The sequence below is a fragment of the Alexandromys fortis genome, unplaced genomic scaffold, assembly GCF_014885135.2.
Source record: "Alexandromys fortis isolate MF-2015 unplaced genomic scaffold, M_Fortis_MF-2015_v1.1 scaffold_59, whole genome shotgun sequence".
Classification (NCBI taxonomy): domain Eukaryota; kingdom Metazoa; phylum Chordata; class Mammalia; order Rodentia; family Cricetidae; genus Alexandromys; species Alexandromys fortis.
In genome coordinates this window covers 5219433-5234420 of record NW_026067943.1, presented here as the reverse complement: position 1 = coordinate 5234420, position 14988 = coordinate 5219433, and the positions used below count along the sequence as shown (strand labels likewise).

Sequence of the window (14988 nt, the reverse complement as noted above, 5' to 3'; positions counted from 1 at the left end):
GCTCTCTGCGGACTCTGCGGACCAAACACGAATGGGCTGCACAAACATGCAGGCAAAATGCCTATACACATAAAAAAATCAAACAAACAAAAAACAAAACCAAAATATAAAAGATCCAAACAAACAAAGACCATTGAATTTAAAGGGTTCCTATACATACACGTGTAGGAACCACACATGGGTGACTTTGATTATTCTCCCAGTGCTGGGGATGGAACAAGGTCTCAAACATGTCGAGCAGGCTCTCTGCTCCTGAGTTGCTCCCAGCCTGCAGAGCTTTACTTTTTGCTGGTGATTCTAGTACCATCCTTGCACTTCCCACAGGTTCTGAGAAAGACACACTCTGAAAGGTTCACCCTGGCTTGTGCCTGAACTGCTCCAGCTGAGGCTCCAAACCCAAAACTTACAGGAAAAAGATAATTCCTACTTTTTTCAGTCAAAGTTGACACATTTGTGTTGCAGCTCCATGGGAAGGGGCCCAACCTACTGTCAACAGGGGAACTGTGAGATTATATGCATACAGAAACTTACCTTCTCATAGTAAATACTTAAGCATCCCAGGGCGTATGCCAGGAAGAAAGCCTACAACAGAGCAGGGGAGTTCCCATTAGAAGCAGTCTTCTAGGGTGGGCAGGTAAGCAGCCACCTTGCATGCCCATGGTTCACCCCAGCACCACCCAACAGAAATAAAAATAGCTTTCTGATGAAGCCAACATGCTTTCAAATGCTGATCCAATCCCAACAGCTACACATTGTGGCTTTTGTCCCAGGCAGTCAGGATTTACTATGGTCCTCAGGTCTCAGGCGCCCGGAGATGGGGTGGTGGGCATCACTAAAAGCTAGCTTGTAGTGACACTGCTTACTTTGTGTTTTACTGACACTAGTGCTGCAGACTGAGGACCTCCTCCTGCATGGCTGAACTACCCTACCAAACAACATCCCAGTCTGACTTTTCTAACATCAAAGTATTTGAAAAGGCATGAGACACGCTGCCCATAAATAATTACAAAGAGTCCCTGCCTCCAGGTTCAGGGCAGGAGGGCCCTGGAGTACAAACAGGACTTGGCTTTTTTCCTCACTGTCCCCTCTTGTCCTAACCTGGGGTACGTGTAGCAACAAGGGGCCAGAAAGCGGAAAGGTGAATTAGTGTAGCCCCTCAGTGACCTCCTTGGAACCACCCAGAGCCACTGGGCTGATGCTCTCCAGAGCTGCAGCTCTTCAAGGCTGTCTGCAGGTCTTAGATCTTAAACTCAAAAAGCTATTGCCTCATTCGTGTTCCTGCTAGGTGGGGGACACAGGTAGAGGCAGAAAAGCCCAAAGCCTCTGGTGAGACCATGGCAGAGCCCATCACAGCCAGACCTCACGGTGATTGCGAAATAGTACCAATATTCTCACTCATTTGGAAAATGTGGAATATTAGTTTAAAATGTGTTACACTCCTTTATGCTGTGGGATATTTGTTTAGTGATGCAAAGATGTGCTGCATTCTAATGTTGCATTTGTTTAACTCTGCAAAGCTGTCTAAAACATGTGATTGGTCTAATAAAGAGCTGACTGGTCAATAGTGAGGCAGGAGAAAGAAACAGACAGGGCTGCCAGGCAGAGAAAATAAATCGAAGAGAAGGAGAAGAGGGAGGAACAGAGAAAGGAGAGGAGGACGTCAGGGCAGCCACCCAGCCAGCCATGGAGTAAGAAGAAAAGGAAGGAATATAGACCAGAGAAAGGTAAAAGCCCAGAGGCAAAAGGTAGATGGGATGATTTAAGTTAAGAAATGCTGGCTAGAAGTAAGTCAAGCTAAGGTTGGGTATTTATAAGTGATAATAAGTCTCCGTGCACTCATTTGGGTGGCCCCAAAGAGCAAAGAGTAAAAAGAGTCAAACACTAACCACAGGGAAACAGTTATTCTCATAGAAATACTGTTCAGAGCAGGCATGGTGTCTCAGTCCTGCTCTTGGAATACACCCAGCCCTTCCACTCTGGCTGTCTACCACGTTAACGGCCCTTTCCTCACCGTAGGCTCAAGCAACTCTTCTGCCTGTCTCCCCCAGAGTCTTCTTGCTTTTGTCTGGAAATGTCTTTCGCCCATGGACGTCTCTGAGGAGAAGATCACAGCAGGCAGAGCAGCCTGATGCTGTCCCTCAGCCTCTAAGAGTGTCTCGCTTCCCTTTGGTGAGGGTTCAATGCTTGTGCTAAAAGAATGAAAGGAACCCCGACTCCTGCCTTGGCTTAGGTCCAGGCAGTCAGATCCACTGGGTGTTCTGCACCTGCTGGGCTTGCTTTCCAGGGCCTACCCGTCCTGAGGGCTGGTTCTTTCTGCTGCCCATGCCCATGGCCCCACAGGCTTGTCTTGCTTTCCAGGGGCCAATCCGCCCAGAGGCTGGTCTTGTCCTCTTAGTGCTGCCCACAGCCCCACAGGCCCCACAAACTTGTCTTGGCCTCACCCTTGTCTTTACCTTTATTACTACTGAACACCGCAGTTTTTGGATGGACCAGGTGATCAGAAACACAATGGAAAAGATAAAGCTGTCGCCCCAGATGATAAGTTCCCTTTTTTTTTTTTTTTTTTTTTTTTTGGTAAATTTGTATTTCTTATTTCAGAAAGGTGAAAAAGAAAGTAAGTCAGCCTCAGAGGATCAGAGTGGAGATGGAATAAGGTCTAGCAGACCTGGGTTCAAGCTTTCATTGAGGTGGTTTAAATTGCTTTTATTTTCAATTCTTATTTTATGCATATGGGTATTTTGCCTATATGTATGTATGTTAAGTGTATCACGTGTGTGCCAGGAATACAAGGAGGCCGGAAGGGGGCATCAGATTTCCAGGAACTGGAGCCACCATGTGGGTAATGGGAACAGCTTGGGTTCTCCTGAGGATAAGAGCCAGTGCCCTTAACCCTTATCTCTCCCATCTCCCTGAGGTGTTTCTATTTGGAGTCAGATCCTCACGAGACAGGAGAGGGAGGTCTGTGAAGCTGGCATCACCAGCAAGCTTCTTCCACTTTCAGGTGCTCAGTGGATGTGAACCTGGTGACAGTTTTCCCATCATAGGGCTACTCAGGTCAGGGCCCACAGCCTGGCTCAATGATCACATGACTCCTTAATGGAAGACATAAGAGAGAGAGAGAGAGAGAGAGAGAGAGAGAGAGAGAGAGAGAGAGAGAGAGAGAGAGAACACAGAATCAGCTCAGCCAAGTGGTAGTTAGCCATGAGCATGGTTCAAGAGCCCGACAGGGAAGACGCCGGCTGTGGAAGACGCTATCTGTGTTACAGCTGTCAGAGTCCAGCAGAGGGACAGGCAAAAGCCTCTCAGGTGATGCAGTCACTGTGAATTCTTAATTTATGATGGCGTCAATAATTTAGAGAGAAGAGGACTTGCTGTGGGGGAGGGAATGTGGGCTACCAAAGAGTCAGGAACTGCGGCCAGGAAGGACGTGCGCAAGGGCCTAGCATTTGCGTTGTTAATGTGATATCTGATACTGAACATGAACTCAAAGAGAATTGTTAAGCTCAGCAAGCAGAAGGGAGCCCATCTGAAAGACCTGCCCCTTCCTTAAGCTTTCCCTTAGCAAGCCACACCCTTCTACAAGCTACTGTCAAACCAAATTTTGCTGGAGCTCATTTTTAAATTAAGAGGAAAGACAAACAAACAAACAAACAAATGAACGAACCTGTCATTTTGTGCCAGGCCAACAGAGAGAATCAGAAGCTAAACTGGGGCCAAGTCCACCCAGGATGCACCATCCCAGTGAGAGATGTGCTCATCGCTGCATGCCTTCCAGGACAGGCACCTGACACATGCTAGATCTCATCTGACTTTCACTGTGACCTTCTCAGGGAAACATCCCGGAATGTTACCATCCGAAAACCTCTTGTGTGCTATGTTGATGAGGTCGGCATTTTCTCCCTCCTTACCTTTTCTGTGTTTGAGACAGGGTTTCACTGTGTATCCCTGTCTGCCCTGGAACTTGATATATATACCAAGCTGACCTGGAATTCACAGATATCCCTCTGCTTCTGCCTCCCAGTGCTGGGATTAAAGGTGTGGGCTACCTTGCTCAGAACCATTTATCTTTGTTTATTAGTTCACTTCTATCTTTAACACAGTGGGAGCAAACCCGGGGCTGCAGGCATGCTAAGCAAATGCCGTGCCACGGAGGTATGATCCCAATCACCGTCATCTCCGGGCCACGGAGGTGTGATCCCAATCACCGTCATCTCCGGGCCACGGAGGTGTGATCCCAATCACCGTCATCTCCGGGCCACGGAGGTGTGATCCCAATCACCGTCATCTTACTTATTGCCATTTATCACTGGCAGTTCCCAGCAAATGCTTCAGAGTTCAGGCTGTAGAGTCAGAGGGCTGAGGTCCAAGTACTGATCTTGAGCAAGGAACTTAACCAACCTGAGGTTCAGTTTCTTCCCCATCAGAGAGCTCACAATAGGATCTAGGGCTATATGAGGACTCGAGATAATACAAATAGATCCTTAGCAGAGACACTGAGACCAGCACACACACTATTCCATTGTTCTCATTATGTGTGACTTCCTCTTGAGTCCTGGAGCTGAGCCCACATAATCATGGGCCAATGAGCACCCCTGTGGATGTTCCCTCTTCCATGAAATGGAACAAGCACAGTGCAACCCCGTATCTGGAGCGGATGGTGCAGGTGAGACGGGGCAGGTGCTGCACAGGAGCTCCCTTCCCCGGCCCAACTGCAGATCCCCAGAAGAACAGGGAGGATGAAGTATTTTTCCTGCTCACATCTCCAGCACCTACCCTGCCCTGGCCGCCACACAGGAGGTCTTCCGGAAATGACCACAATGGGAGGGACACACCCCTGCTGGCGTCACCCCCCAAGGCCCCGCCAGCTTCCCTTTTCCCAACAGCCAGTCACAGGGTTTACAAGGAGGCTCTCACCACCTAAGGATGGTTACTGTGTGCAAAGGATAGAGAAATCATGGTACACACGAACAAAGGGATTTCATTCGACCAGAAAGAAAAGTGAAACGATACATTTGCAGGAAAATGGAGATTACTGTGTGAAGCGAGATCAGCCTGCCTCAGAAGGCCAAATTCTGCAGCCCCCACCCCAATCAAATGTAGACTCTGTATCTACATTTGCATGTGTTAGCAGAACACGAGAAAGGATGCCGGAGTGAGAAGCTAAGATCTTCCAGGGGTGGACAGGAAAGAAAAGAAGGTAATGGGATCAGGTGAGAGCAGGGGTGTTTCTCTGAGGGCAGTAAGGGGACAAAGGGCGGGGTAAAGGAGTGAGGGGCAATGAGATGAGAACGGAAATAAAACATATCGACACATGTATGAACATAATGAAGCATACTTTGTACGCTAGCTTAAATTTTTAAGTAAAAAACCAAACCCAAATCTATGTGAAACAGCTGGCCTTCAACTCCTGATCCTTTTTTTTTTAAAGATTTATTTATTTATTATGTATACAACATTCTGCCTCGATATATGCCCGCACGCCAGAAGAGGGCGCCAGATCTCATTACAAGATGGTTGTGAGCCACCATGTGGTTGCTGGGAATTGAACTCAGGACCTCTGGAAGAGCAGCCAGTGCTCTTAACCTCTGAGCCATCTCTCCAGCCCAACTCCTGATCCTTTTGCCTCCACTTCCCAAGCAAGACTACAGGCATGTGCCACCATGCCTGGCACCTCCTTCTTTAACTGCTCTGAGCTGTATCTGGCATACACTAGGAGGCAGGATCGTGGGTCTCTTTCCACATGGTTAAGGAGCTGCCCAACATTGCGGATCCATTGTCTTTTCTTCACTGACAGGAAATGAGATTTTCACTGAATACTGATTTCCCGTCTACATACAGGTGGTCTGCTTTAGTCTCTTTGGGCCAATCTTTTCTTTCTTAAACTTTTAATTATTCTAACCTCATGTCTTTTACTTCCAGCTACAAAGAAGTTTGTTGTTTCAACTGTTTTGTTCTTGGGCTGGGGTAGGTCAGTGCCTCCTCTTGCCCAGCTTACACGAAAGCCTGGTTTGGCCCCAGCAGCAGCAACAGCAGCAGCAGCAGCAGCAGCAGCAGCAGCAGCAGCAGCACTTTCTCACGATTCTCATGATTCCAAAAGAAGTTTAAGAACCAACACCAAGGAGAGCTGATCTTCTCTTTTTCCTGCTGGTCCACAAGCATGGTCTGAACCAAGCAGACCCTCAGTGCCACTCAGGGGAATATATTAAGGCCATGCATATACTGTGAAGCTGGCTTTAAATATGGCAAAGGAGGAAAATCCGAGCTCTCAAAAAAGTCATTCAGGCCGGGCGGTGGTGTCGCATGCACTAGGGAGGCAGAGACAGGCTCTGTGAGTTCAAGGCCAGCCTGGTCTACAGAGTGAGTTTCAGGACAGCTAGGATCACACATAGAAACCCTGTCTCAAAAATGCAACAAACAAAACCCCAACAATCAAAAGGTTGTGGTGAAAGTAATTTTACAGTTAGGATCAGTATTTTAATAGTAATAAAAGTGATCACAAATTTCTGTGTGGAATTGTAGCTACTCAAATCAATGGAGTGTGATGCTGGCTCATTTTGTTTTTGTCCCGGCCTCCCCTGTCCAGGAAACTAAAAATGTTCTCCGCAGCATCCAGCACAGAGGTCACACGCGCCTGTTGGTACAAAGGGATGTGGCCGGGGCAACTAGATAATGGAAGTTTGAACTTATTCAAGTTTAATTAGTTTAAACTGAAACAGTCACATGAGGCCAGTGGCTACTGAGTTTCAAGGTATACCATCAGCCTCAGGGGAAAAAATAAAAGATAAGGTGATGTCCCCAACAGCCTCCCCACTCAGAGCTCTATCACTGGCCTTCCTGCAAGGAAGAGAAGCACAGTCCAGGGGACGGAGACCCACATGTCTGTCCCTAGCCGCGGAGAAGGGAAGGGCCCACTGCCTCCCACAGCGGAAAGACAGCTGTGTGCAGAGGAATGGGAGCAAGAAGGGAGGGTTTCAACCGCATGGGATCACAGCTAGAGGAAGACATCAGAGGGGCAGTGTGAGGTCATTTTTTGGAGGACACTTCAGAACGTAGCTGATTCAGTGAGGGAAGCACGCTAAGTGATTCTGCAGATGGAAATGCCTAGAACCAACTCACTCAGCAGGAAGTACGTGATCAGATTCACACAGCATATTTAAAACAGTAGGTTCTGCAATTTAAAAAACTCTAATTCTCTCTCACTTTTTTTTTTTATTTTGAAAGAGTATGACTTTAAATTTCTGGGCTCAAATGATCACCCATCTTCAGTCTCTCAACTAGGACCACAGGTACATGTGGCCACACCAGGTAGAAGGTGTATTTTTATTTATTTATTTTTTTCAGTACTGGGGATTGATCCAGGCAGGTACTTGGTCAATGACCTTTGTTGCCAGCCTGAGTTACACACTTCAAGTGAAAGAACAGGTATTCTAATTAGATCTTAATAAAGATGAATTTTTAAAAAGCTGATGAAAATTAGCTGGGCATGAATGCACACCTTCAATCCCAGCACTCAGGAAATCTGTGTGTTTGAGGCCAACTGTCTATATAATGAGTGCTTGGACAGCCAGAGTTATGCCATGAAACAAACAAACAAACAGAACAGAACAGAACAGAACAGAACATCCCGACAATATTCCCAAACCTTGATGAGAAAAGAACTCAAGTTGGGTGTGGTGGTACATACCCAAATCCTAGGACGCCCAAGGCAGGAGGGCTGTGAATTTAGGCTAGCCTGGACTATGTAGCAATAAGCTATCTTAAAAAAAGGAAGAATGAGGAGGAGGAAAAAGAGGGGGAGAAGAGAGATAAGGGAGGAGAGGGAGGTTTCATATAAACCCCTTAAATGTTCAATTCTCCTATTCTTTTCTGGCTGAGGGTTTGAACCCGGGGCTCTCACACGCCATTTCAGTGATTTCTGTGAGCTATAGCCAAACTCCAACACACTCTCAGAGCCAAGGGAAGAGGCTGAGGACCAGCATCCAGGCAGGTGTTTCAACATTCAGCATTCTATGCAGAACCACTCTCTGAGGAGGGTTCAGGTGCACAGCGCACAGTGCGAGACTCACCCAGGGCTGAGACAGCGAAATGCATACATACCTCTTCTAGGCTGAGTTGCAGGTACTCAAAGATCCTGTATGGGTTTCTCCGGCACACCAGTCTCTTTCTTTGAAGCAACTACAAGGAAGGAAGGAAGAAAGGAAGAGAATCAACCACCTGCACACAGGTGAGCACCACCTGTCACGAAGACTGAATCCACAAACAAACACTTTATACACTCAATGCTGACACACTGCTGTGTAAAACAACCTTCGTGGAAAAGGAGGGTCTGGTTTTTCTGCTGCTAACACTATCCCATGGATTGTCCCTGTAGATGTGACAACTCCACAGCTGAACAGTGTCTCCCGCGCCCAAGCTGTGTACCTGTTCTTAGATGTCAAAATCTTCATCCTCTTAGCTGTACCCGAGATCAGGCAATTACACTGTGTTTCTTCTCCCAAACAAGACACAGAGAATTACTTGTTTTAACTTAGTTGTAAAAAATTTTGTTTAAAATTTGAATTTAGTGGAAACTGTCCGCACAATTGCCGTGCAACAGGGGCTGGGCTTCAGTGTTGGCCTCAGCAGCACCATACAGGCCCAGAGCGACAGCAGGCCTGCCCAGTAGTGAGTGAAGGGCACCCAGTGGGCAGACATCTGCTGGCCAGCAGCAGGTGGCTGTGGAGGAATGACGGACAGTCTTGTATCTCCAGGGGACATGTCCCCAAAGTCCTGGGGGACGCTGCAACAGTGGGTAGCACTGACCCCACTGCTATACCCTTCCTATCCGCATCCAGTCACAGCCGAGTCTGTGTCAGTGAGGGACTAACAGTGACAGAGAGCAAAGTGAGAGCTGAAACGGATGCGGACTCTCTCTTTACAAAGCCAAGACCGACAGCAGCGTCCTCAGACTGGCCGATGGTCACTGACGCTCAGAGGGAGCATGGTACTTTGTTCTACATACCTTGTCATCTGAGGCCTCCTCCTCCTGGACATCACACGGCTCTTCCTCAACGAGCACATACTCGTGAGCAGCCCTTTGCTCTCCTGCCACCTGGCTGCTGTCATCAGGCCAAATGCCATCCTGGCAGGGGACCTGGGGCAGAACCGTGGTGTCCTCTATCACATGTCCATTAAGGCTGGACGGACATGCCACAGTGAGTGTGGCATGGCCAGGCCCCTGTGGACAGTCCGAGCGTGTGCTGAGACCCTCACCCTCTGATGGTCCAGCATCTCCAGTGGTCACAGAGAGTTTGTCCTTTCCCACTCTGCCTTCCAGGGAGGAGCTGGCCTCGGAGTTGAGTGGATCACGCTGTGGGGCCTCTTCTTTCCCCTTTCTGCAAGGAGGCTCAAGTGGTTCTGTGTAGTCTCTAAGGATCTTCTGCAGAGTGCTCTCATCCTGGCCCTGTCTACGCATGAAGTCCATGGCCCATTCCACTCGACGCTGATACCTGCCAACAGAAACACCGGCAATAACACACCCGTCTCAACTCTAAGACAACAAAATGACCAAGAAGCCTACAAGATGGCCTGGGAAGACGCTGAGTTTTCCTGAACGGTGGATTACAGGCAGAGCTTGCCTCCTTCACATTCTCCCACTTCTAACTGTCCAGCCACAAGCATGGATCACTGGCCCTTTGATATCATTTGCTTACTTTAACAGAATTAACCCCCATTTAACAAAGTGTGAAAATTTATATAATTTAAAACCAAGAGACGCTGGTAAATAAGGCAGAGAAAATACCACCTTTTACTGGGATCCATTTTGACTTATTTTTAATCTTGGTTATCACATTGTTCCTTAAGGCACCCCTTTCATAGTATAGGCCCTTCGTTTATAGCACTGGAACGTGAATTTGAATCAATGTTTTTCACAGCACCCAAGAACATCATTGGATAGGGAAAGAAATGATTTGCCTTATATATGGCTCGACTTTGCTTTCTGTTGAAACACTTTGACCAAAGGCAACTTGGGGAGGATGGGGTTTATTTCACCTTAGAGCTTACAGGCTCCATGAGGAAGCTGGGGCAGGAGCTCCAGGCAGGACCCGGAGGCAGGAATGGAAGGAAAGGCTGTGCAGCAACTTTGTTTACCAGCAGCTCACTCTCTAGCTCGGGGTCAGCTAGCTTTCCTATACAGCTCAGGCCCACCTGCATAGGGATGGCACCACCCACTGTGGTCTAGACCCTCCTCCATCAGTTGAGAAAATGCCCTGTAGACTATTCTGACAGAAGCCACCAACTGAGGTTTCCTCTTCCCATGTGTCAAGCTGATATTCAAGATTAGCCACCACTAATTATAAATTCCCCATAAGAATCTTGAGAGTATAGTAACATATTAAATTTATACACTCCGAGGGCTGAGCACTCACCAAGGTACAAAGACTATGGTGAAGACAACAGTGTTGTATCAGGACATTGCTGGTCTGCGTTCCTGTGACATCAGAACCTGCTGCCAACCAAAGACCAGCAGAAGGCTGACCACAGCAGCCAACATCCATGGCTCTGCCCTCGACCAAGAAGACACATGTAATTTCATTCCTCTCCTTATTACACCTGTGTTCAGATGCCTAGATATATCAGGGTGCAGGAACTGTCGTGCCTCATATGATCCAGCAGGCAAATTGTCTTTGCACCCAGAAAGACCTGTGTATGCTTCCCCTTGGCTCATCAGAACCCCAAGCTGTTCACATTGGTCTTCCTACACATGGATGACCATACATCCCTGCCGGTGGCCATGTCAGAGGAGCAGCAGGTGGCAATAGAAGTTTATGGTGTTGGTGTAGGGTAAAAGGGACAACTGGAGCAGGAAACCAACCAATCACTAAGCACCCTGACTCTAAACCCAGAGCCAGTGAAAGAAACATCTTTATCCCTGAACTCAGAACTAAAGACATGTGTCCTGGCTCTGAAACTAGTGTCAAAGAAACACACTTTGTCCCTAGAATTAGAGCCAGTGAAAGAAATATGTCCTGGTCCTAAGATTAAAGTCAAAAAGCTAAAAAGGACCAGTGCAAGAAACACAGTTTGGCTATGAAGTCAGGGCCATCTCTGCCCCTGACCAGATAAACTGACCAATCTCTGAGTAGGGAAAAAGTAACCAATCCCGTCTCCCTGGAAAAACTCTGCCCCTAAGAAGCCCTACATAAGCCTCTCCACCCCTTCAGTTAAGAGCTGCCCTGGCGGACAGCCACTCTCCTGAATGCCTCCTTCCCAAACAAATCTCTTTTTCAAAAGAGTCTTGGGTGATGACCTTCATTTGCTAGTACAAAGCAGAAGAACCTGGCTGGGACATCTCTAGGGGACTGAGCTGAAAAACCCTGCTGAGACCTCCCTAGGGGGCATCAGCAAGGTGGAGCACAACAGAACATCCTTGCTAGGACGCTACTTAAGGGGGCTGAGCAAAGCCAGCAGAAGAAAAGTAACAACTTTTTGAGGGAGCCAGAAGAGATTGCTACATTTCTGCAGGGGGCTTCCCTTTAGCAGAGTGTTAGCAGAAGAAACATCTTGGGCTAGAGAAGAAGCAGATAGCTCTGCTAGGACGCTCTGTAAGGGAGCAGAGCAGACTTCAGCTGTAGTGGTTCTCTAGAAGAGCAGGATCATTATATCCTGCGGGGAGACCATCCCCCACCTCACCCCAGCTTCAGAGGTCCTGGCTTCCTGATAGTCAGGACATCTTTCCTCCAGGGCTGAGCTGTCCTATTGCAGCTCTGGAGGCCAGAGGCTGTCCTTTTGCGGTTCTACCCCACTAGAGCTGATCTTTTGTGGTTCTACCCCTCCAGAGCTGTCCTATTGTGGGCTAAGTATATCCTGGCTTCCCAGTAAGTCAGGATATCCCAATACCACTACTGCAACACATTCCCCTATAGTTGGCCCACCAAGAGGTAACTCTGATGTGTGAATCTCTTTTAGGCAAGGTCACGGGACTACAGACTCTAGAATGTCCTTTGTTTCTGCTGTACCTTTACATGCTTGTTACTGCAATATTCCTCTGGTATCTAGTGTGAGTGGATGTGGGGAGATCTCCACGGCCTGTAATATAGTGAGTTTATTTCTTGGAAACATCCCATTCTACTGGGCATTTTAATCTGTGGGTTGTCAAGATGACCCCTTCCTAAGCTGTACTGTTTAAACTGATAATAATAATGATAGCCCATACAGACCTTTGATGAATAAAAGTAAATACAAGGCTATGTTTCACATCCAGGGCCTGTGAGTTTCACCTAAGGAGCTGCACAGACTAGCAACTGAGTCCCAGTAGCCCAGCTAGTTTAAATTCTTTTAACCTTAATGTTGGGCAATGTGTTCGGTTTCACAGTGAATCACAGCTGAAAGAAAGCTTTGAAGATAACCAAGTTAGACTAATATGTTCTTGCCAGAAAGCTTTGAGGTGAAAAAAACCCAAGAGGACAACCAAAAGCTTTAGAAAGGCCCACAATTGAATGTGGAACTGTTAAGGTCAGGGAATGAGAACGAAGCAGCCCAATTATCATTAGCTGACTAATTCCTTATACCCATTTCTGCCCTCAGTCTCCTGATAGAAAACTACTAATGGGTGGGTATGGACCCTAAAGATTTAAAGAGGAGCTGGTTGATTCTTTTTCATATATGAAAGTTTAGGTTTGTGAATCCTTTAAGATTATTTCAAGTTAAGTAATAAAGTAATTGGCCCTTTCTTTGTAACCACAAAATGCAAACTGCCAGTAAAAGACCTAACTGAGAAGAACACCTTGCTTGCCCACACAGTTAACTTATAACAAATTGCTTGGATATGAATGCATGCGGGTTCTTGGGATGTTTTTCACCTGTAATACATAATGTTTAATCATGTAGGAGACATGAAAACCATGTTTTAACCAGTATTATTCATTATAATAATTTATTTGAAAAATAGGATGTAACCACGTTGTCAGTCCTATACTGCCTGAAAAATTTTGTTGGGGTATATAAGCTACATACAACTGAGAAAGAACATGGAAAGAACATGAGAACAGAGAATAAAGAAGGAAGTCATCAAGAGAGTGTGTGTCTTTTCCCCCAACCCCCTCAGATAGAAAAGTCTTAGCTTAGGCCGCTGACTCCGTGGGTTCTTTTCACAGCCCTGTGCTGCTGGAGGCTGGCACCCCACAGAGCAGAACATCCCTGTACATTGGGACTGAATCTTTGACTCATTTGTTTATTGTTATTCTGGGGATTGGACTTAGGGCCACAAGCAAGAGCAACTATCTACCACTGGGCATATCCCCCTCCTTTTTTGAGACAGGATCTTTCTGAGTTGCCCAGGCTGGACTTGAACTTGCCAATTCTTCTGCCTTGGTTCCTTGAGTAGCTGGTATTACAGGTCTGCACCACCAGGCTGGGCTGAATCTTATATTTAAAGACCAGAACATGGCAGGCAAGGCTACTCTAAAACCTGTAGGATTACAGTATAAAACATGGAGGATCTCACGCTTGGGATTTAGCCTGAACTCCATCATTTACTACTGTAGATTACTTAGCTTTTGTTTCCATTTCCTCCCCCACAAAACTGGGGATACTAGCCTACTGCCTCAGAGAGATCTTGTTACATACAACCTTTTGTCATTAGGGGACATGGTGGTCCAGTGACCAACATACACACATAGCAGAAAAGCTGGAAAGATCTAGAAAGACGTTTTCTTGTGCTAGCAAGTGTAGATTCCTTGACTTAAAAATGAGACTTAGTCACAGTGGTGCCAGTGTGTTACACCAGCAAAGAGAAGGCTGAGGCAGGGAGACTGCATGCTTTAGGCTAGCCTAAGCTACAAGGTAAGACCTCAGGTATGAAAAAACAAAATCAAAAGCATAGAAAAAAAAGTAAAACCCTAAAACCAAAACACATAGAAAGAGCCACTTAACTGAGGTCCAGCCATCCCCTCCTTTGCACAGAGCCAGAGTAAGCAAACACACAGGGCTCTGCTCCACTCTGTGCAGCCACCTGGGCAGGGCAGATGTGGCATCAGACCCTTGCTCCACACAGACTCATGCATGCTGTGTGACCCTCCCTTTTCAGACTCAGGAACTCACCTACAAACTCAGGGTGCCACCTCAGGGGGTTGTGACAGGGTGAACTGAGAGGAGGCTTGTGAAGTGTGCAACACTTCTTGGGTAGGAGTTACACATCTGCTTTCTTGCTGCAAGGGCTTCAGGGTAGCATAAAACACAGCTCAGTTTGTCTCGGTGCACACTGTATTAAAACCTACATGTGGCCCTGGACCTGACTCTTCTGAGTCTGAGTTAGCCTATGGCACCTCTGCTTCTCCCCTCTTCTGCCACATGCCACAACCACCACACTCCCACCTCGTCATATCTCAGATGTCCTAATACTACAACATGAGTGGCCACAGGATTGTGAGGAAGAAATCCCAAGTAAGGCCAGAGATGAAAGAGACAAACAGCAGATAGCCTAGGTGTGTGGCATGTGGTCCCAGAGTGCTGTCCTCCTATTGGCTGAACTCCTTAAAAAGTCCTCTGGAGGAGGGTAAGAACAGAGAAGAGTTAGGTGTCAGGGAGCAGACGGGAGAAGGGCAGAGGGAGGGGGGACAGCTAGAACTTGAAGCAAACTCACTCAAGGTGGCAAGAACCCCACACCTCTCAGGCTCCAGGCCCTGATCATGCCTCTCCACTGGCCAGACACCCTCCTCTACCTGATCATCTATTATCTGGGCCACTCCAGAGCTGGCTCTGGAAGGCCCGGCCCAATTCTGAACTCAAATCCCAGCACTCAGGAGGCAGAAGCAGGCAGATTTTTTTAGGAGTTTGAGGTCAGCCTGGTCTACAGAGCGAGTTCCAGGACAGATTCCAAAGTTATACAGAGAAACCCAGGAAAAACAAAAACAAAAACAGATGCCAAGATGTTACTTCAATTGATCGTCACTTCCCTGAGTGACAGTCTTCCAACCTCTGTGACCAAGTGAGGAACTTAACTTCCTA

The 14988-nt window shown here is 47.2% G+C and overlaps 1 protein-coding gene across 3 annotated transcripts in view; it reads right to left on the bottom strand.

The window, feature by feature from the left end:
- Window positions 1-14988, bottom strand: part of Tsen2 (tRNA splicing endonuclease subunit 2) — a 41814-nt gene that overhangs the window by 12551 nt on the left and 14275 nt on the right. For all 3 annotated transcript variants that reach the window (XR_007592929.1, XM_050148633.1, XM_050148632.1), the window contains exons 5-7: window positions 9002-9488; window positions 8098-8175; window positions 532-582 (exon numbers count right to left, since the gene is read on the bottom strand). Coding sequence is in view for 2 of the 3 variants with exons in the window: in XM_050148633.1 (XP_050004590.1) it covers window positions 532-582; window positions 8098-8175; window positions 9002-9488 (616 nt within the window). In the remaining variant the exon portion in view is untranslated. The remainder of the gene's footprint in view (window positions 1-531; window positions 583-8097; window positions 8176-9001; window positions 9489-14988) is intronic.